This window comes from Scyliorhinus canicula, chromosome 1 (assembly GCF_902713615.1).
Source record: "Scyliorhinus canicula chromosome 1, sScyCan1.1, whole genome shotgun sequence".
Lineage (NCBI taxonomy): Eukaryota > Metazoa > Chordata > Chondrichthyes > Carcharhiniformes > Scyliorhinidae > Scyliorhinus > Scyliorhinus canicula.
In genome coordinates this window covers 89,588,182-89,609,317 of record NC_052146.1, presented here as the reverse complement: position 1 = coordinate 89,609,317, position 21,136 = coordinate 89,588,182, and the positions used below count along the sequence as shown (strand labels likewise).

The window sequence follows — 21,136 nt, the reverse complement described above, 5'->3', positions numbered from 1 at the left end:
GCTGAGTGCCTCCAGTCCCCATACTGGGTGGGCATCATAACTACACATGCGCTGCCTTCCACCACAACAACGAAACGCCTCTCAATCCTCAGTGTGGATCCCGACGATAAGTGGTGTGCTGTCCTCACAGTTAACAAGGCTCACATCAGATTTAAACTGGACACCGGCGCAACGGCGAACCTCATTACAAAATCCGACACCATCTGCCCCTACCAAACATTCTTCCACCGGCCTGCCAACTCCTTGACTACAATGGCAATGCCATAGCTGCCAGTGGCTCGTGTCAACTAGGGGTATCCAATAAGGTGATCAAGGCGACGCTGCGGTTTGAAATCGTCGGGCCTGACAGAGCATCCCTGCTCGGTGCTTGAGCCTGCAAGCTCTGGAACCTGGTTCAGTGAGTCCACACCATGTCATCGTCACCGGCGACGGCCTCGACTGATGGAAACTTGCAAGCCGACATAGATGACATTGTCACGCAGTACCACAGCATATTCGATGGGATGGGCACGCTCCCATACTGATACAAAATCCTGCTCAAGCCGAACGCCACCCCTGTAATTCATGCACCACACCGGGTGCCGGCACCCCTCAAGGATTGTCTGAAGAAGCAATTACATGACCTCTAAGACCAGGGCATCATATTGAAGGTCACAGAGCCCACAGACTGGGTCAGCTCCATGGTCTGCATAAAGGAGCCGTCAGGGGAGCTTCGAATCTGCATTGACCCGAAGGATCTAAACCGCAACATCATGCGGGAGCATTCCCCAATACCAAAACGTGAAGAGTTGACCAAAGAGATGGCTCATGCCAAATTCTTCACTAAGCTGGACGCCTCCCAGGGCGTTTGGCAAATACAGCTGGACGCGTCCAGTCGCAAGCTGTGCACGTTCAACACCCCATTTGGTCGCTATGGCTACAACCGGATGCCCTTTGGTATCATATCTGCCTCCGAAGTATTTCACCGCATCATGGAGCAGATGATGGAGAGTATGGAGGGGGTGCGAGTATACGTTGACGACGTAATTATCTGGTCCACAACACCCCAGGAACACATCGCTCGCCTCAAGAAGGTATTCCAGAGAATTCGTGAACATTCGTGCCCATTTGGTCAATCGGATATTAAGTTCCTAGGTGACCACATCTCGCAGCAGGGCGTGCGGCCAGATGCCGACAAGGTCTCGGCGATCAACGCCATGCAGACCCCGTAGGACAAGAAGGCCGTCCTCCACTTCCTCGGGATGGTCAACTTCCTCGGGAAATTCATTCCCAATATGGTATCCCACACAATGGCCCTCTGCCATCTCGTCAAGAAGTCGACGGAATTCCAGTGGCTGCCCACGCATGAAGAGGAATGGCGTGAGCTGAAAGCAAAGCTCACCACAGCCCCGGTTCTACCGTTCTTTGACCCAACCAAGGAAACCAAGATATCAACTAATGCAAGCCAGGACGGCATTGGGGCGGTGCTCCTTCAGCGAGATAACTCCTCGTCCTGGGCTCCAGTGGCGTATGCCTCCAGGGCCATGACGCCCACTGAGCAACAGTACGCTCAGATTGAGAAGGAGTGTCTGGGCTTCCTGACAGGGATAGTCAAGTTTCACAACTACGTTTATGGCCTGCCAAAATTCACGATAGAAACGGACCACAGGCCTCTAGTCCACATAATCCAGAAGGATTTAAATGACATGACACCTCGGTTACAGCGAATTCTTCTTAAGATACGCCGCTACGACTTTGAACTTGTCTACACGCCAGGCAAAGAGCTTATCGTTGCAGATGCCCGATCCAGGTCCATTACCACACCATGTGAGCAAACTGACTTCATCTGCCACATAGAAGCGCAAGTGCAATTATGTGCTACCAACCTTCCGGCCTCTGACGAACGGGTGGTTCAGATTTGTGAGGAGACGGCCAAGGATCCTCTGCTGCATCGTGTGATGCAGCACCTTACCAATGGCTGGCAGAAGGGACAATGTCCACAATTCTACAACGTAAAAGATAACCTGACAGTGATGGAGGGAATCCTTCTGAAACTCGACAGGATCGTAATTCTTCAGAGCATGCGAGCTATGGTGCTGGGCCAACTCCATGAGGGTCACCTTGGTTTCGAGAAATGGCGACGCAGAGCTCGGGAGGCGGTCTATTGGCCGGGCATCAGCCAGGACATTGCCGACACAGTCCTCAACTGCTCCACCTGTCAGACGTTTAATCCAGCTCAACCCAAGGAAACGCTTCAAGAGCACGAGATCGTGACCTCAACGTGGTCCAAAGTCGGTGACAACCTTTTCCACGCCAAGGGGCGTGACTACGTACTCCCGGTCGACTATTTCTCCAGTTACCCAGAAGTGGTGAAACTGTCCGACCTCACGTCGAAGGCGGTAATCAAAGCCTGCAAAGAAACGTTCGCCAGGCATGGGATACCACTCACGGTAATGACAGACAACGGTCCTTGCTTTTACAGCCAGGAATAGTCTGATTTTGCACAGTCCTACAACTTCCATCACGTAACGTCCAGCCCCCACTACCCGCAGTCAAACGGGAAGGCCGAGAAAGGGCTCCATATTGTCAAGCGGTTGCTGTGAAAAGCTGCAGACTCAGACTCCGACTTCAACCTGGCAATGCTGGCATACAGGGCAACCCCACTGCCCACTGGGTTGTCTCCAGCGCAGATGCTCATGAATCGCAGTCTGAGGACCACAGTTCCAGCCATCCATGTTCCAGACCTTGACCACCTCACGGTCTTACAGAAAATGCAGCAGTCGCGGGCCCAACAGAAAGCCACATATGATGCTCATGCCACCGATCTACCCGAGCTGGTCCCAACTGATCATGTTCGTGTCCAATTGCCTGAGGGCGGCTGGTCAGCCACAGCTGTGGTCCCAAGTGGCCCCAAGATTGTTTCTTGTCCGCATGGCTGATGGCTCCCTGCTACGGGGCAACAGACGGGCACTGCGAAGAGACCCACGCCCGCTACCTGACCGCAGTGCCCCGCTGCCTACGATGCTTCCTCCGGACGTACCCAGCCACGAGCCCACCAATCTACCAGCAATCCTGCTGGCCCCCACGACCATTGCGATGGCAGCGATCCCACCTATCCACATGCAGACGGCTCGTGATCCACTTCTGCGGCGATCGACAAGAATTCGTCGCCCACCACAAAGACTGAATCTGTAGACTGAACTTTTGTACATTTTGTGACTTCATCGATTTAACCTCTGTAAATATTGTTTTGTTTGCCATGTATCTGCACTATCGACACCTTCCTAGGTTTATACGTTCATTTAGACATCTTTTGTATATAATCAGGCATATGTGTATATATATATATGTATACGCACGCACACCTTAGAATTTATTTTTTAAAAAATTTATCTAAAAAAAAAGGGGAGATGTCATAATATCCACTCATGTATATAATGGAGTGCAGACAGGTAGTGATTGACACACAGGATGACCAGTTAGCACATAACACAGAGCAGCCAATCACCAGACAGGACACTACCACTATAAAGCCAGAGGGCACTAGGTTTCCTGCTCTCTCTGGACCCAGCCACTGAGACAATCAGAGTCCACGAGCTAGCCAGTGCAAACACCATGCGATAGCTAGTAAGTTTGGTCAGGCTAGTACCAGGTCTCCAGTCAGTTCAGTATAGTGTCGACCTACAGCTGAAAATGTTTATCAGTTCTATCGTTGAATAAAACAGTGTTGGATCTTCTCCAGTGTTAGATGTCTGTTTCTAGCTTCCCTGCATCGAGTGCAGTCCACATCGAACTAACCTGCCTAACACATCAGAGCCTATCTGGCGGGTGCTGGAGGGCCCCTCCAGAGCAGCCCAGGCACCTGAAACGCATCTTCAGCAGCCCAAAGCACCTCGCTATCATACCCCTGGTCGCTGCATGGGCATCGTTGTAGCCGATCTCCATGTCAGTCTGTGGCCTCCATATAGGCGTCATCAGCCACAACCGCAACGGGTAACCCCTGTCGCCCAGCAACCAGCCCCTAAGCTGGGGGTCGGTCCCTCGAACATGCCGGGGATGAAAGATTGCGCCAATACGAATGATTCATGTACACTGCCAGGTTACCGGGCACAGATGTGCAGATCATCATGCGGTGGTCGCAGACCACCTGAACGTTCATGGAATAGGTCCCCTTCCTATTGGTGAACACGGCCCTGTTATCTGCAGGTGGCCGCACGGCGACATGCATCCCATCGATCGCCCCCTGGACCCTGGGAATCCCAGCCGCCGCAGCGAAGCCCACTGCCCGGGCATCCTGGCTGGCCCAATCCACAGGGAACTGCATGTAGCGGCCCGTAGTGGCATATAGGGCATCTGTCACTGCCCGGATGCACCGATGCACCGATGCCTGCGAGATGCCGGACAGGTCCCCACTCGGCGCCTGGAATGACCCCGTGGCATAAAGGTTCAGGGCCACCGTAATCTTGACGGACACGGGGAGAGGGTGTCCTTCCCAGTGCCACGCGGTGCCAGGTGTGCCATCAGGTGGCAGATATGGGCGACGGTTTCCTGGCTCATCCGGAGTCTCCTCCAGCATTCCTGGTCCGTGAGGTCCTGGTATGACGAGCGGGGTCGATATACACGGGGCCTCATCGGGCGGCTCCGTCGCCGGGGCACCACCACCTCCTCCTCCTCGTGCTCCTCCTCCTCATCCTGTCGGGTGAGCGGCCCTCCAGCCTGGGCGCCTGCCACCTGCCTCCCTGCAGCACGCTCCTCTGCGGCAGCCTCCGCCACCCCCCTGGCACGTTCCTCCTCCAGCTCCCCCAGGGCAACATGTAGAAGTGCAGCTCCCGCCACGGCGGCCAACATCGCTGGGTGATCACCAAACATAACGGCCTGCAAGGAGGTGGGGAGCATAGACGACATGTCATTCCGTACCCCCTCCCCCCACCACAGCCAGGTGACATGGCCTGCATGGTTGCGACTGTTGGAAGCTGGCACCTGGCCAGGCGGACACCCTCCCCAACCCCCCCTCCCTTCCCCGGCACACGCCCACTCCTCCCTGGCACTCGCCCCCCCCACTCCTCCCCGGCACTCGCCTCCCCCTCCTCCCCGGCACTCGCCCTCCCCCATCCCCGGCAATCGCCATCTTCTCTCCACCTCTCCACCCCCCCCCCCCACTCCACCCCCCTCCACACACACACACCACCCTCCACACACACCCCTCCACACACACCCCTCCACACACACACACCCCTCCACACACACCCCTCCACACCACACACACCCCTCCACTCCACACACACCCCCAACTCCACACCCCCACTTCACACACACACACCCCCACACACACCCCCCACACACACACCCCTCCATTCCACACACACACCCCTCCACTCCACACACACACCCCCCACACACACACACCCCCCCACACACACACCCCTCCACACACACCCTTCCATTCCACACACACACCCCTCCACATACACACCCCCTCCACACACACACACCCCCAACTCCACACCCCCACTTCACACACACACACCCCCACACACACACCACCCCCAAACACCCCTCCGTTCCGCACACACATCCCTCCACTCCACACACACCCCCCACACACACACACCTCCACACACACCCCTCCACTCCACACACCCCCCCCACACACACACACCCCTCCACACACGCGCCTCCATTCCACACACACACCCCTCCACTCCACACACACCCCCACACACACATCCCCACTCCACACACGCCCCCCTACTCCACACACACATACCACCCTCCACACACATGCCTCCATTCCACACACACACCCCTCCACTCCACACCCCCCCACTCCACACACATAATCACCCACTTCACACACCCCCACTCCACACATGCACCTCCCCTCCACACACACACACACCCACTCCACACATACCCCCTCCACACACACACACACCCACTCCACACATACCCCCTCCACACACACACACCCCCACTCCACACATACCCCCTCCACACACACACACACCCACTCCACACATACCCCCTCCACACACACGCACCCCCACTCCACACACACACCCCACTCCACACACACACCCTTCACACACACACACCCTCACTCAACACACACACCCCTACTCCACACACACATACCACCCTCCACACACACACGCCTACTCCACACACACCCCTGACACACATCCCCCACACACACACCCCACCACACACCCCTCCACACACCCCCCCCCACACACCCCCACACACACACACCCCCACACACACCCCTCCATTCCACACACACACCCCTCCACTCCACACACACACACCCCACACACACACACTCCCCTCCACACACACCCCTCCACTCCACACACACAATCCCCCACACACACATACACCCCACCACACAACCCTCCACACACCCCCCCACACACCCCCACACACACACCCCCCCACACACACCCCTCCATTCCACACACACACCCCTCCACTCCACACACACACCCCCCACACACACACACCCCCCCCGCACACACACCCCTCCACACACACCCTTCCATTCCACACACACACCCCTCCACATACACACCCCCTCCACACACACACCCCCAACTCCACACCCCCACTTCACACACACACACCCCCACACACACACACCCCCCCACACACCCCTCCGTTCCGCACACACATCCCTCCACTCCACACACACCCCCCACACACACACACCTCCACACACAACCCTCCACTCCACACACCCCCCCCACACACACACACCCCTCCACACACGAGCCTCCATTCCACACACACACCCCTCCACTCCACACCCCCCCCCCCACACACACATCCCCACTCCACACACACCCCCCTACTCCACACACACATACCACCCTCCACACACATGCCTCCATTCCACACACACACCCCTCCACTCCACACCCCCCCACTCCACACACATAATCACCCACTTCACACACCCCCACTCCACACATGCACCTCCCCTCCACACACACACACACCCACTCCACACATACCCCCTCCACACACATACACACCCACTCCACACATACCCCCTCCACACACACACACCCCCACTCCACACACACACCCCACTCCACACACACACCCTTCACACACACACACCCTCACTCAACACACACACCCGTACTCCACACACACATACCACCCTCCACACACACACGCCTACTCCACACACACCCCTGACACACATCCCCCACACACACACCCCACCACACACCCCTCCACACACCCCCCCCCACACACCCCCACACACACACACCCCCCACACACACCCCTCCATTCCACACACACACCCCTCCACTCCACACACACACACCCCACACACACACACTCCCCTCCACACACACCCCTCCACTCCACACACACAATCCCCCACACACACATACACCCCTCCACACACCCCCCCCCCCCAACACACACCCCTCCATTCCACACACACACACACACACCCCTCCATTCAACATCCCCCCCCCACAGGAGATTTCTTAATTTTCCTTGGCTCCTTCGCCCTCTCTCTTGAATAGGATCTTGGGCGCGATTCTCCGACCCCCACGCCAGGTGGGAGAATCGTGGGAGTGCCGGGCGATTCCCGCCATGCCGCCCTGGCACCCGCACGCGATTCTCCCACCCCCCCCCCAAAACGTCGTGCCACGTTTTACGACAGGCCGCTCGGAGAATCGGCGCTCACCATTTCTAATGGTGGAGCGGCGATTCTCCGGCCCGGATGGGCCGAGCGGCCTGCCGAATACGGCCGGTTCACGCCGGCACCAACCACACCTGGTCGCTGCCGGCGTGAACAGCGTGCGACCGCTGTGTGTGCAGCCTGTGGGGGGGGGGGGGTGGGGGGGGAGGATTGAGCACCGGGGGGTGCTCAGTGGTGGTCTGGCCCACGATCGGTGCCCACCGATCGGCGGGCTGGCATCTCTAAAAGACTCACTCTTTTCCCTCCACCGCCCTGCAAGATCAATCCTCCATGTCTTGCAGGGCGCCTGCGGGGAGGACGGCAACCGCGAATGCGCGGGTTGGCGCCGGCCAACCTGCGCATGCACAGGTGACGTCATTTAAGCGCCGCCGGCCACGTCATTTAGGCGGAGCCGCTTTGACGCAGGCGCCAAGGCCCGGCGCGCAAAATTGACACGGCGCCGCTCCTAGCCCCCTGGGGATGGGAGAATAGGGGATGAGGAGCGGCCTCCGATGCTCCAGTTTTCACTCCGGAGTCGGCACTTAGTCTCCCGTTGGGAGAATCGCGCCCCTTATCTCTGGCTGAGTTGGGTGACCAGATCCTGTTAGTGGAGCAGGGTCCATTGGATGAGGTGAAGACGCTTCGGGAGGATGAACTGGGTCTGGTTTTTGATGGGGGGGGGGGGGTTGGTTGTGGAGTGAGTCTCTTCACAGGGTCAACTCTACCACCTCATGTGCTAGGCTCAGCTTGATTCAGTTGTGGTGCACAGAGCACATCTGACCAAGACGAAAATGAACATTTTTTTTCTCAGAGGGGAGGGTAGGTGCAATCCCGGGGCCCGCCGAATAATACCCACATGTTCTGGTCATGTCCTAAACTTGTAAACTTCTGGGTCTCCTTCCTTAACACCATGCCAGGGATTCTTAAAATTGAACAGGAGCTTTATCTACTGGTGGCTTTTTCCGGGGTTTCGGACTCACCGTTGCTGTATGACAGCACAGTGGTTAGCACTGTTGCTTCACAGCACCAGGGTCTCAGGTTTGAATCCCGGCTTGGGTCACTGTCTGTGCGGAGTCTGCATGTTCTCCCTGTGTCTGCGTGGGTTTCCTACGGGTGCTCCTGTTTCCTCTCACAGTCCAAAGAAGTGCAGGTTAGGTAGATTGGCCATTCTAAAATTCCCATTATTGTACTGGGATGTGCAGATTAGATGGGGATGTGGGGTTACAGTCAGAGAGAGAGAGTGGGCCGAGGTAGGATGCCCATTCAGAGGGTCATTGCAGACCTAGTGGGCCAAATAGCCTCCTTCTGCACTGTAGTTCTATTGTTCTATGGCTATTACTGACCCAATTACATTACCACAATGCCATCACCTCCCCCATTGGTGTAATTAATAACGGCCTATTCCATTGCACTTCCAGAACACAGATTCAGCTAGTTTACTCATTATAAAAGCAAGAAACTCATCTGACAAGGTGAAAGACAGGGCTGGTTTAGCTCACTGGGCTAAATCGCTGGCTTTTAGAGCAGACCAAGCAGGCCAGCAGCACGGTTCGATTCCCATACCAGCCTCCCCGGACAGGCGCCGGAATGTGGCGACTAGAGGCTTTTCACAGTAACTTCATTGAAGCCTACTCGTGACAATAAGCCATTTTCATTTCAAGAAAGAAAACTATGGGACACCTTTAATGTGTTCAGGATGTCTGAAAACACTTCTCAGCCAATAAATTACTTCTAATGAGTAATCACTCTATTTCTTGTCAGCAAACACAACTACTAACTTGGCCACAAAGTCCCACAAACAGCAATGAGATGAATGACGACTTTGGTTACATCAGTAAACGAGTGAATGTTGATCAGGATTCTCTGGGACATTCCTGTTCATCTTGAAAGAAGTGCCCTAAAATCCTCATATCTTCACCTGAACAGGATTGCACTTAAAATTTTAGCCTGATGCCTTGTGACAATGCTACATTCTCTTTGTACTGCATGAAAGTATGAGGTTAGACTAAGTGCTTAAATCCTGGAGTAGGCCTTAAATGTTCAATAATCAGAGGCATGGAATATTATCCCCAGAAAAATTTTGCAAGTACAGATTTATAGAAGTGAATAGCAATTTTCAAAACATGAAATTGCCAGCAATACACTTAGAGCACTGAATTACACCATCTCAAACTCTGGACCTGTATGTATTGTGTTCTCTGATCTGTCAGGTACCTCTACACTCTGGATATCAATGAAGGTAGTGGGATCCTCCAACCTGATCAAACTCTGGAAATTTTGATGAGACAGCTGGACGCTGAAGTAATGAAGCAATTCTTCCTGAAAGATGGTGTTATTGCCGATGATGTCACTCAGGTACCCATTCTCTAAGATGCACAAGGAAATATATTTGTTGAAGAACCTGAAGTTTCATAAGACTATCTCTAACATAGAATGTTGTTGCTAATAAGAAGTGTTTAATTTGTGATCTTGAGAACAGTTGAAAAACCTCTGTAATTACTTATCTTCAAAAGTCCGATAGAAATTTTAAAACTGAATGAAAAGTTTATTTTTAACCACCTCAGATACATTCTCCTGAATGTTTCACACCATTAGGAATATAGGAACAGGAGAAGGCCACTTAGACCCTCAAACCTATTCTTCTATTCAATGAGATGATGATTGATCTTTAACCTACCTCCATATACCTGCCTTTGGTCCACACCCATTGAGACTAAAATCTGTCAATCTCAGAGTTAAATTTTACCATTGATCTAGCATCAATGACCATTTGCACAAGAGAGTTCCGACTACCGTTCTTGTCATGAGGAGGTGTTTCCTAACTTCACGCCTGCAAGGTCTTGCTTAAAATTTTAGAGTCTACCCCAATCCTATACCCCCCCCCCCCCCCCCCCCCCACCCCAACTGTTTCTCTGAAGATTTTTAACACTTTGATTAAGTCATCTCTCAGACTTCTAAATTCCAGGGAATTTAGCCCAAAGGTTGTACAATGAAGATGAAAATGATGGGAATACTTGGCCGGTCTGGCAGATTATCTGGAGAGAGAAACAAAGTAAATGGAATGAATTTTCCTAGCCCCTTGGTGAAAGGTTGGGAGGTGGGAGGTTCAGAAAAGTTTTGGGGGTGGTGTTAGCAGGAGGGTTCAATGTCTTTTTCAATACCATGTTATATTGCCATTGGTAGGAACTTTGGGAGCTTGGATGCCCACTGGGTGGCTCATTAAGTAACTACTTAAGTAACCAGTTCAGATCAATTGCTAACTGAGGTTTGGCTTGGACCCCCAGAAACTCTGTGCAGGCAACCACTGGGTTTGACAGCTGGTCTCGGCGCTTTAGAACTTCATCCCAATTGTAATAAAACAAAATCAACAGCCCCCTAGTCCTCACCCCTCTCCCACATCACCCACACACATTCTCCATGCACATCCATGCCACTCAATGCCCCACTTGCCTTGGTTCCTCATACCCTTCATGCAAATATATTCCCCTTTACACACTCCCCATTGCTCCTCATCCACTCCATGCTAATCTATGCCCCTGAAACCACTCTACATGGCCATTTATAGTTTATATGCCAATTTACTGCCAGCCCATGCCTCGCACACTTCACCTTTACACATTCAATGAAATTTAATTCAATATCCACTATGGGCAGATCTCAGGAGCCATGGTGAGTTCAGATAAATAAAGTTCTAAGTATCTATTACAGACTCACTACATTAAAAACAAGAACCCTCATTGATAAAAACCCATTTAATGAATTGAAATCCCTTCAAGTACTTAATCCAGTATAGAAACAAAACTCTCATTCAAGTATTAATCCCCTATAAAAACAAATATTTCCCTCAAGTATTTAATCCCTTATAAAACATGTGTATTCTTAGCCCCACATGAAAGAAGCTAATCTCCTCATGACAACTTGAAGCTATCAATAAAATTGTGATCTTACAGACACCCCACTGTGATCAGAATAGGTTACGGAAACAGTCAAGCAGAAATAATACTGTAATTATAGCACTCCTGTTTATGTTAACAAATGCGATTGAAATTGCAAGCACTGATTTCTTTTCAACAGGCTGGAATTTATTTTCAAAATCTGAACAGCAAGAGATTTAAATGACTTTTAAAAATAAAGTTAGAGTACCCAATTTGTTTTTTTTCCAATTAAGGGGCAATTTACCGTGGCCAATCCACCTAGCTTGCACGCTTTTGGGCTGTGGGGGCGAAACCCACGCAAACACGGGGAGAATGTGCAAACTCTATACAGACAGTGACCCAGAGCTCGGATCGAACCTGGGACCTCAGCGCCGTGAGGCCACAGTGCTAACCCACCGCGCCACCATGCTGCCTGAGATTCAAATGACTTGACACATTGGCAGTTCCACAGACTTTATCCAATTTTAATGCACATTTGTGTCGACCTAACCTCTACAAATAATTCCCACAGGTTTAGACTTTTTCCTCAAATGTCTAATGCCCACGAATCGTGTTTCAAAAACCGGGATGATTAAAATTGCTTCTATTTGAAGCCAGTTGTACTTCTAAATGTGAATGCATGAAAAAACATTTTGCTCCCATTTCGATCAATGGCAAAAATGGGTTTCAATAGCAGGATTCAGGCTCCAGCGCCATTTTGGTAAAGGCATTGAGCCCTTCCGGCTTTGTGAAATGCAGGCTTTAATGAGCAACTTGGCTTCCATGTTCCTTCATGTGTTGAGCAATGCTTGTAACCTAGACCATTGGTGGAATAGAAAAAGTGGAGGAGAAATACATCCCCACAGTAAGGGAAAGATATAAAGTTTTTTTTTTCCTTCATTCATGGGATGTGGCCAGCCCCTGTTGACCATCCTTAATTGCCCTTGAGACGGTGGTGAGCTGCCTTCTTGAACCGTTTCAGTCCAAGTGGTGTAGGCACATCCACAGTGCTGTTAGGGAGGGAGTTCCAGGATTTTGACCAACAGTGAAGAAATGGCAATATATTTTGCCACCAGGATAGTGAGTGGCTTGGAGAGGAACAATCAGGTGGTGGTGTTCCCATATATCTGCTGCCTTTGTCCTTCTAGATGGTGGTAATCGTGGATTTTGGAAGGTGCTGCCCAAGGAGCCTTGGTGAGTTCCTGCAGAGCATCATGTAGATGGCTGCTACTGTGTGTTGATGGTGGAGGGTTTGAATGTTTATGGATAGGTAGCCAATGAATCGGGCTGCTTTGTCCTGGATGGTGTTGAGCTTCTTGAGTGTTGTTGTAGCTGCCCTCTTCCAAGCAAGGGGAGAGTGTTCCATCACACTCCCGACTTGTAGATTTTGTGCAGGCTTTCGGGATTCAGGGAGTGAGCTACTCGCCACGGAATCCCTAATTCGGTCAATGGAACAAACATACAGCTAAAATCTGGTACAAATTTACAATAAAACCCACTTATACCCAAAAGTCCTGTTTTGTTGTAAGTACTGGGAATTTTGCAATGACTTGTACTTTTATGTCTCATGGGGCCAATTGACATGTCCAATGGTATGGCCTAAATATTTAACTTTTTCTTTTGAAAATTTACTCTTAGCCAAATTTACCTTCAAATTAGCTTCTTAGAACACAAGAACTAGGAGCAGGAGTAGGGCACTGGCCACTTGTGCTTTCTCCACCATTCAGTAAAATCATGGCTGATCTTTTTGTGGACTCAGCACCACTTATCCGCCCGCTCACTGTAACCTTTCATTCCTTTACTGTTCAAAAAGCTATCTACCTTTGCCTTAAAACCATTTAACGAGGTAGCCACAACTACTTCACTGGGTTCCGCCTTATTTTGAGGCTATGCCCCCTAGTTCTAGTTTCACCCGCCAGTGGAAACAACCTCCCTGCTTCTATCCTATCTATTCCCTTCATAATTTTATATGTTTCTATAAGACACACCCCTCATTTTTAAAATTCCGATGAGTATAGTCCCAGTCTACTTAGTCGCTCCTCATAAGCTAATCCTCTCAACTCCGGAATCAACCTGTCCTCTGCCCACCCTCCAGTGCCAGTGACCTTTTCTTCTTACTGTTTCTAATTTCCACCCAAATGGATTCAACCTTTTTCTGCATAGGAACTATATCATCTCTCATTACCGTCCTAATGTCATCCTTAAATGTCAGAGCTACACCACCTCCCTTACCTTCCTGTCTGTCCTTCCGAATAGTCTGGTATCCCTGGATATTTAACTCCCAGTCGTGACCATCCTGCAACCATGTCTATGTAAAGGCCACTGAATTAAACTCATTTGCGATGATTTGTGCCGTCAACTCATTCATCTTGTTACAAATGCTACGAGCATTCAGATAAAGTTCCGTTTTGCTAGTTTTTATACCTTCTTTTTGAATCCTAACACCTCCATTAATAACATCTCCTGAGTTCTTCCCTTTATCTCTTTTCATAACTTTCCATGTATTTGAACCCACTTCCCCACATGCTAACCTGCTGCTTTTCTTCCCATTAACCATTTTACTTCCCATAGTTTTACCCTTCCTTTCCCCATCCCACTTGCGAGTTTAAAGTCCTTAAGACCACCCTATTTATTCTTTCCACTGGAACACTGGTCCCAGATTGGTTCAGGTGAAGACCGTCCCAACAGTTCAGATCCCTCCTGTTCCAATACTGATGCCAATGCTCCATGAAATTAAACCCCTCCTTCCCCCACCACTCCTTTAGCCACGTATTTACTTCCCTAATTTTCTCATCCCTATGCTAATTCGCACGTGGCTCGGGTCGTAATCCAGAGATTATGATCCTTGAGTTTTAAAATTTAGTTCCTAGTACCTGATAATTCCTGAACAGGTCCTCTTTTCTCGTCTTACCTATGTTGTTTGTCCCAACGTGCAGCACAACAATGGGATCCTCCCCTCCCACTCCAATGTCCTTTCATGCCGGTCAGAGATGCCCCTCACCCTGGCATCGGACAGGCAGCATACCATGCAGGACACTCGATCCTGCTGACAAAGGGTGTTATCTGTCCCCCTAATTCCAGAATCTCCTACAACTACCAGGGGCTGATTTAGCTCACTGGGCTAAATCGCTGGCTTTTAAAGGAGACCAAGCAGGCCAGCCGCACGGTTCGATTCCCGTATCAGCCTCCCCAGACAGGCGCCGGAATGTGGCGACTAGGAGTTTTTCACAGTAACTTCATTAAAGCCTACTCGTGACAATAAGCGATTTTCATTTCATTTTCATTTCAACTACCACGTCTTTTTGCTCCCCCGCTTGAATGGCCTCCTGTACCATGGTGCAGTGGTCAGTTGGCTCATCCTCCCCACAGCCCTTTTCCTCAACCACACAGGGAGCAAGTACCTCATACCTGTTGGACAAGGTCTAGAGCTGAGGCTCCTCCATTCCTGAATTCAGGATCCCTCTACCTCCCTCACTTGCAGTTACATCCTGCTGTCTCTGACCATTGACCAAATTTAAGGTACTTAATCTACGGGGTGTGACTGCAGTCAATCGAATCGTTCTTTCAGTTGTTGTAAATGCTCCTCCTACATTTGATTGAAAATCACCTAGTCGTCAATAATACATAATACAATTACTCAGTCCTGTGATAACTTTGTCAGTCTATGAAATGTTGCTAGTGCATTCTTCATACCAAACGACAAAATCTTGAACTGATAAAGCCATGAAAAAGTCATTAAAAAAGCTGATTTCTCTCTCAGCAAGTCAACGTTTGTTTTAAACTTCGATTGTCCCACTTTCTCAATGCACTTTTCCAAACATGGGATAAGACACAAATCTGCTTTTGTCACTATATTCAGTTTTCGATCACAGTCTTTGTGATCCATTTGGTTTCCATACCATCACAGCAGGTGAACTCCAGTTGCTGCAACTTGACTCTATGGTGTTATTGTGAAACATGAACTCAATTTATTTTTGCACTTGTGCTAATTTTACTGGATTCAATCTATAAGGATGTTGCCTTATTAGAACAAAGTCCCCCACATCTACGTCATGTATAGCCAAATATGTTTTCCCCGGCTTATTCCCGTAAATAGCTTTGTGTGACTGCAATCACCCTTTCAAATCACTTAGATATTTGTCTGGAAGGTAACTTAGTATTACATTTAGATGCTAAAGCACTTCCTCATTGTCCAATTTAATTCAAAGAAAGTCAATTTCTGAATCATTCCCTTATACCTGGCTTTCTGATCATTACTAATACTCCTTTTGGTTCGCCTCCCTGCCAAAGCATGCTGGTAAATGCTAGGGCTACTCAGCTCCTTCCGCATGGGAGCCATTGTGTCAGCTTCCTGTATTTATAAAGGAGTACTAAATGCCACCCGCGTGACTTCTTGCTGGGGAGTTGGTTGACCCCCGGGAGACCGCTGCATTCAACTTCAATCTTGCTGATGAGATTGAATTGAATGCAAATGAGGCTTAATGACCTTCTCAATATTGGACAAGATCCAGAACTCGCCATCAGGAGAGGGCCGGGTGAATGGTAAAATGGTTTACCTGGCGCAAATTTCAATTTTAGCCACTCCCACAATTCACCCGGCGTGAAGCACGCCCTAAATTTAAACATTTATTTATAAAAGAAATACATTTCCGGACACAAATTACATTTACACAGTTAACAGCAATTCTACAAACATTTTCAAAAACATTTCCGCTTAATTAACTTCGAGCTAGGCATCCATTTTAGGAAATATCCTTCATAGATTTCAATCTATAAGAATTCAGTAATATTGCCACAAATTTGTTGCTGCTAAATAGGAAATCTTACACAACCTTTTCTCTCTCTCTCTCTCATCAGATACTGAGAGCCAAAACTTGGATTAAAACCATGTAGACAAAAACACATTTCTCTGAAGATGTGGCAACTGCTTTTCCACAGGTCTATTTCTGGCATACATTGTTTCAGGGCCTCATAACCAGATCCACCTACAGCCTTCAATGTCTCTTTTAATATGTTTTTTCTCTTTCATCTTTAACCCCATTGTTCTACATTCAATTGGAAGTTCCCTTCCTCAGAATTTACAGATCTTTCTTGTTATGTTATGACCACTACTTTTTAGGTAAAAGTAAACTTACAACTGTTCCATCAGTTACAGTTGTATATGTTCCTTTTGAAATACAGTAATTAACTTCAAGCCATTTTCCTTATCTTCCTAATGTAAATTTCCATTCACACTGAGCACTGGTACTCCATCTTAGTTCTGCTCCACTTGAAACTCTTTGCCTTAGTCAGTCTACTGACTTCAGTTTAATTAAGTAATTCACATGCATACACATAAATCCCTATCACAATATACCACAGGAATATTGGGAAAATATTGAAAAGTATCATACTTTGTCATAGGTTACACAGCAGCACCAACAGAGGGTGAAAGCAGATTATCTTCCTACCTTATAGATCAGAAATACTGTAATGGGGACAGCAGACAGCAGAGAGATTACAAAGTAACTATTCTTGTTGCGGGGGTGGTGGTGGGGGGGGGGGGGGGGGGGAGGGGGGAGGGAAGGAGAGATTGAAATACAAAATAACTTTAGCCTTGTGTCAGAAATTTCAATTTCAAGCACTTGGGCTCAATTCTGAATTGGCCATTAGTGATGAAAGGGTATAATTAAAGCCAGCCTCGAATGCACAGTAATGTATATTATCATTGATCATAGAATTTACAGTGCAGAAGGAGGCCATTCGGCCCATCAAGTCTGCACCGGCTCTTGGAAAGAGAACCCTACCCAAGGTCAACACCTCCACCCTATCCCCATAACCCAGTAACCCCACCCAACACTAAGGGCAATTTTGGACACTACAGGCAATTTATCATGGCCAATCCACCTAACCTGCACATCTTTGGACTGTGGGAAGAAACCGGAGCACCTGGAGGAAACCCACGCACACACGGGGAGGATGTGCAGACTCCTCACAGACAGTAACCCAAGCCGGAATCAAACCTGGGACCCTGGAGCTGTGAAGCAATTGTGCGATCCACAATTCTACTGTGCTGCCCCAACTTGAACACCTAGGGTCTCTTGCACAGGTACACCTTCAAATTACGCTGACCGGACTGCACATATGCAAATTTCCCCAGAACAGCTAATCAGTAGCTCCGCTCTACTGCCCTCTGCTGTATGCTATGACAAAAAATATTTGTATGTTGAGCAACTGTTGAAAATATCAGCGTATTATTTTTAGACCATTAGTTCTCTCCATGCTGAAATGTTATTGCATTGTTTTCCTTCAAGCTGAGAGAAATACAATGAAAATATTATAAATGCATATTAAGTATCCATCATTGATTCCATTAATGAAATAGAGTCAGCAATGCACATTATCTTGTGCTAAATGACAATACCAGTTTGTAAAATGATGAACCAGGAGATGATATTGCTAATGGCCAAAATTTGATGACAGAATTCTAAATTCCAACTATCAGCTAGATTGCTTTAATTGTATTTATTCATTTACATCTCAAGCCAATGGATCTGTACAATACAATCAAAATGAAAGCAACTCTGACTTGGTGTATGGGATAGCTTCCTTTCAAGTGCAGGTTATTCCCCATCAGTTTTAATCAGAAGTGTGTTGTAAAGTGATAGCTTTCTATATAATGCCTCTAACAGCAAGGAAGTTTTAAAACTGGGTGACTAAGTATGTTCAAGGCTGAGAAATCAGTGAGGGAATGAAGGGTTATGGGGATAAGGGGGGAAAGTGGAGTTGGGGAATATCGTATCAGATCAGTCATGATCTCGTTGAATGGTGGAGCAGATTCAACGTGCTGAATGCCCTACTTCTGCTCTGATGTCCTGTACTCTTATGGTCTAAAACTAGTTGCGAAAGCAGCCAGGCTTACACTCAGCAAAGAACAGCTCCTTTCGCTGCTACATTCATTCAAACTCCAGAATCAAACTTTGTGCTGATTGTATGACAAATTATTACAGTAAGCAGCTGGGGATGTATGCCTGTGTTACATCAGTAGAATTCTAGCTATATATATATTTTTACCCATATATTTAATCAGATACCTTTTAAAAGTGGGAATGTACAGCAATGTGATATGCAGTATGCACCAGTTTGGATATAGGTGTGTGTGGTTCGGGCGCGTTTAGCAATATCAGGGGATGGTCCTGAGGTTTGGGCAGCATGGTGGAACAGAGGTTCGCGCTGCCTGTATTCAATTCCGGCCTTGGGCGACTGTGTGGAGCTTGCACGTTCTCTCCGCATCTGCATGGGTTTCCTCCGGGTGCTCCGGTTTCCTCCCACAATCCAACTATTTCCAGGTAAAATGGATTGGCCATGTTAAATTGCCCCTTAGTGCCCAACGATGTGTGGGTTAGATTAAGGGGTTATTGGTATAGGGCAGGGAAGTGAGCTTGGTAGGAGTGCTCTTTCAGAGGGTTGGTGCAGACTTGATGGGCTGAATGACCTCCTTCCGCGCTGCAGGGGTTCTATGATTCTATTAACTGGAATGGATGTGTTTAAGTTGGACAGTACAAGAGTGAGGGTGAAGAACTATACTGTGCAGGAGGGAACTCTGGGATTAGCACAACTACTGGATGAGGGTTGGAATAGGAGTTTGACTCACTGGTACTCTACTTGGGTATATGGTTGGGAACAAGTCCACAGCAACAACTTGTATTTATATAGAACCTTTCACATTAAAAAAATCCAAAACCAGGAACATTATCAAACAAAATATCTCAGCAAACCATCTTAGGATATATAAAGACAGGTGCAGGCGGCACGGTGATGCAATGGCTAGCATGGCTGCCTCAAGGCACCAAGGACTCGGGTTCGATCCCAGCCCGAGTCACTATCTGTGTGGAGTTTGCACATTCACTGTGTGTCTGCGTAGGTCTCACCCCCACAACCCAAAAAGATGTGTAGTGTAGGTGAATTGGCCACACTAAATTGCCCCTTAATTGGAAAAAAGAATTAGATGCTCTAAATTTACTTTTTTTTAATATTAGGACAGGTGATCAAAGGCTTGGCCAATGTCATAGGCTTTAAGGAGGGAGGAGGTAGAGAGACAGGAAAGATTTAGGGATGGAATTCCAGAGTTCCGGGCTAAGGCAGCTGAAAGCATGACCGTCAATGGTTTTTCTTTTAGTCATTTATGGGATGTAGGCATCTATAGCAATGGTGTGGCCAACATTTATTGCCCGTTCCTTGTTGCCCTGCAGAAAGTAGTAATGAGCTGCCTTCTTGGTTTGTGGTCTGTACCAAGCCACATTGAAATTCCCCCACCCAGAATACATTCTGAGCCCTTCCCATCTTAGTGGTGGAGTACTGATTCATCAGCTGAGGGGGGAGACGGTAAGTCATAATCAGCAACACGTTTCCTTTCCCATGTTTCCCAGGTCCAGAGAAAATGTTGCAGACTCCCAGGGCAACTCCCTTCTGAATGTATACCACTGTGCTGCGACCTCTGCTGGGTCTGTCCGGCCAGTGGGTCAGGTTGGTGGAGTCCGGGATATTATCGGTGAGATATGGTTACCACAGGCTGTTGCTTGGCTAATCTATGAAGCAGCTTTCCCAATTTTGGCACAAGCCCCCAGATGTTAGCAAGGAGGACTTTGCACGGTCAACAGGGCTGGGTCTACTGTTGCCATTTCATGTATCAATGCTAGTGGTCGATCAGGTTTCATTCTTTTTTGTTTTCTTTGTAGCGATTGAATGCAACTGTGTAGATAGGCAATTGCAGAAGGCATTTAAGAGTCAACCACATTTATGTGGGTCTGGAGTCACATGTAGGCCAGACCAGATAAGGCTTCGTGAAGGGAGGGTAATGAACCAGTTGGGTTTTTATGCCAATCCATTCATGTTCATCATCATTCCAGATTTTTTGTTTTATTGAGCTTAAATTCCACCATCTGCCATGGTGGATTTCGAACCCCGGTCCCCAGTGCACCTTGTGTCTCTGATTACTAGTTCAGCGACAGCACCACAATACCACTGCTTCCCCTCAATGATTGAAGTCAAGAACGGTCAAGAGGTCAGAGTTGTAGGAGTGCAGAGATCTCAGAGGCTTGTGCTGCTGGAAGACATAACAACACTTGGGTGGGATATTCTGGGTCTGGCACATCACATTAACTGTTTTATGATGAATTCCTGAAGAATAATTACAAGTTGATAAATTAATATGACAGTCACATGCATTAATAGATTCCACTCAGTGTCTCAGCCAATGCCTTTCTGGAACACATGGCTGGTTTGAATATTTTAGTTTCAAATATTAATATTCAGTCAGCAGTGTTCGTTGCCTTGGAAGTTGGAGAGAGGAATAAGTACAGTTTTAAGAGCATTGTCTGTAAAGATCAGTCATAAAAACTTCGAGAAAACATAACTTGCCCAAAATAGAAGTCCTGAATTGTTTTATTATCAATTCTTGGCTAAGGAAATAAAAACAGTCGTCAGGTTAATTTATAAAAGAATTTTAATTAGCTGAAGCAGCCATGGGAATTTGCACAATTCATCTCCCATATTAACAGGA

General features: G+C 48.6%; 1 protein-coding gene across 4 annotated transcripts in view; it reads left to right on the top strand.

Annotated features, from left to right (window-relative positions):
• Nucleotides 1-21,136, top strand: part of LOC119965003 (S-adenosylmethionine decarboxylase proenzyme-like) — a 134,440-nt gene that overhangs the window by 65,698 nt on the left and 47,606 nt on the right. For all 4 annotated transcript variants that reach the window (XR_005460418.1, XM_038795206.1, XM_038795196.1 and 1 more), the window contains exon 6: nucleotides 9,892-10,036. Coding sequence is in view for 3 of the 4 variants with exons in the window: in XM_038795206.1 (XP_038651134.1) it covers nucleotides 9,892-10,036 (145 nt within the window). In the remaining variant the exon portion in view is untranslated. The remainder of the gene's footprint in view (nucleotides 1-9,891; nucleotides 10,037-21,136) is intronic.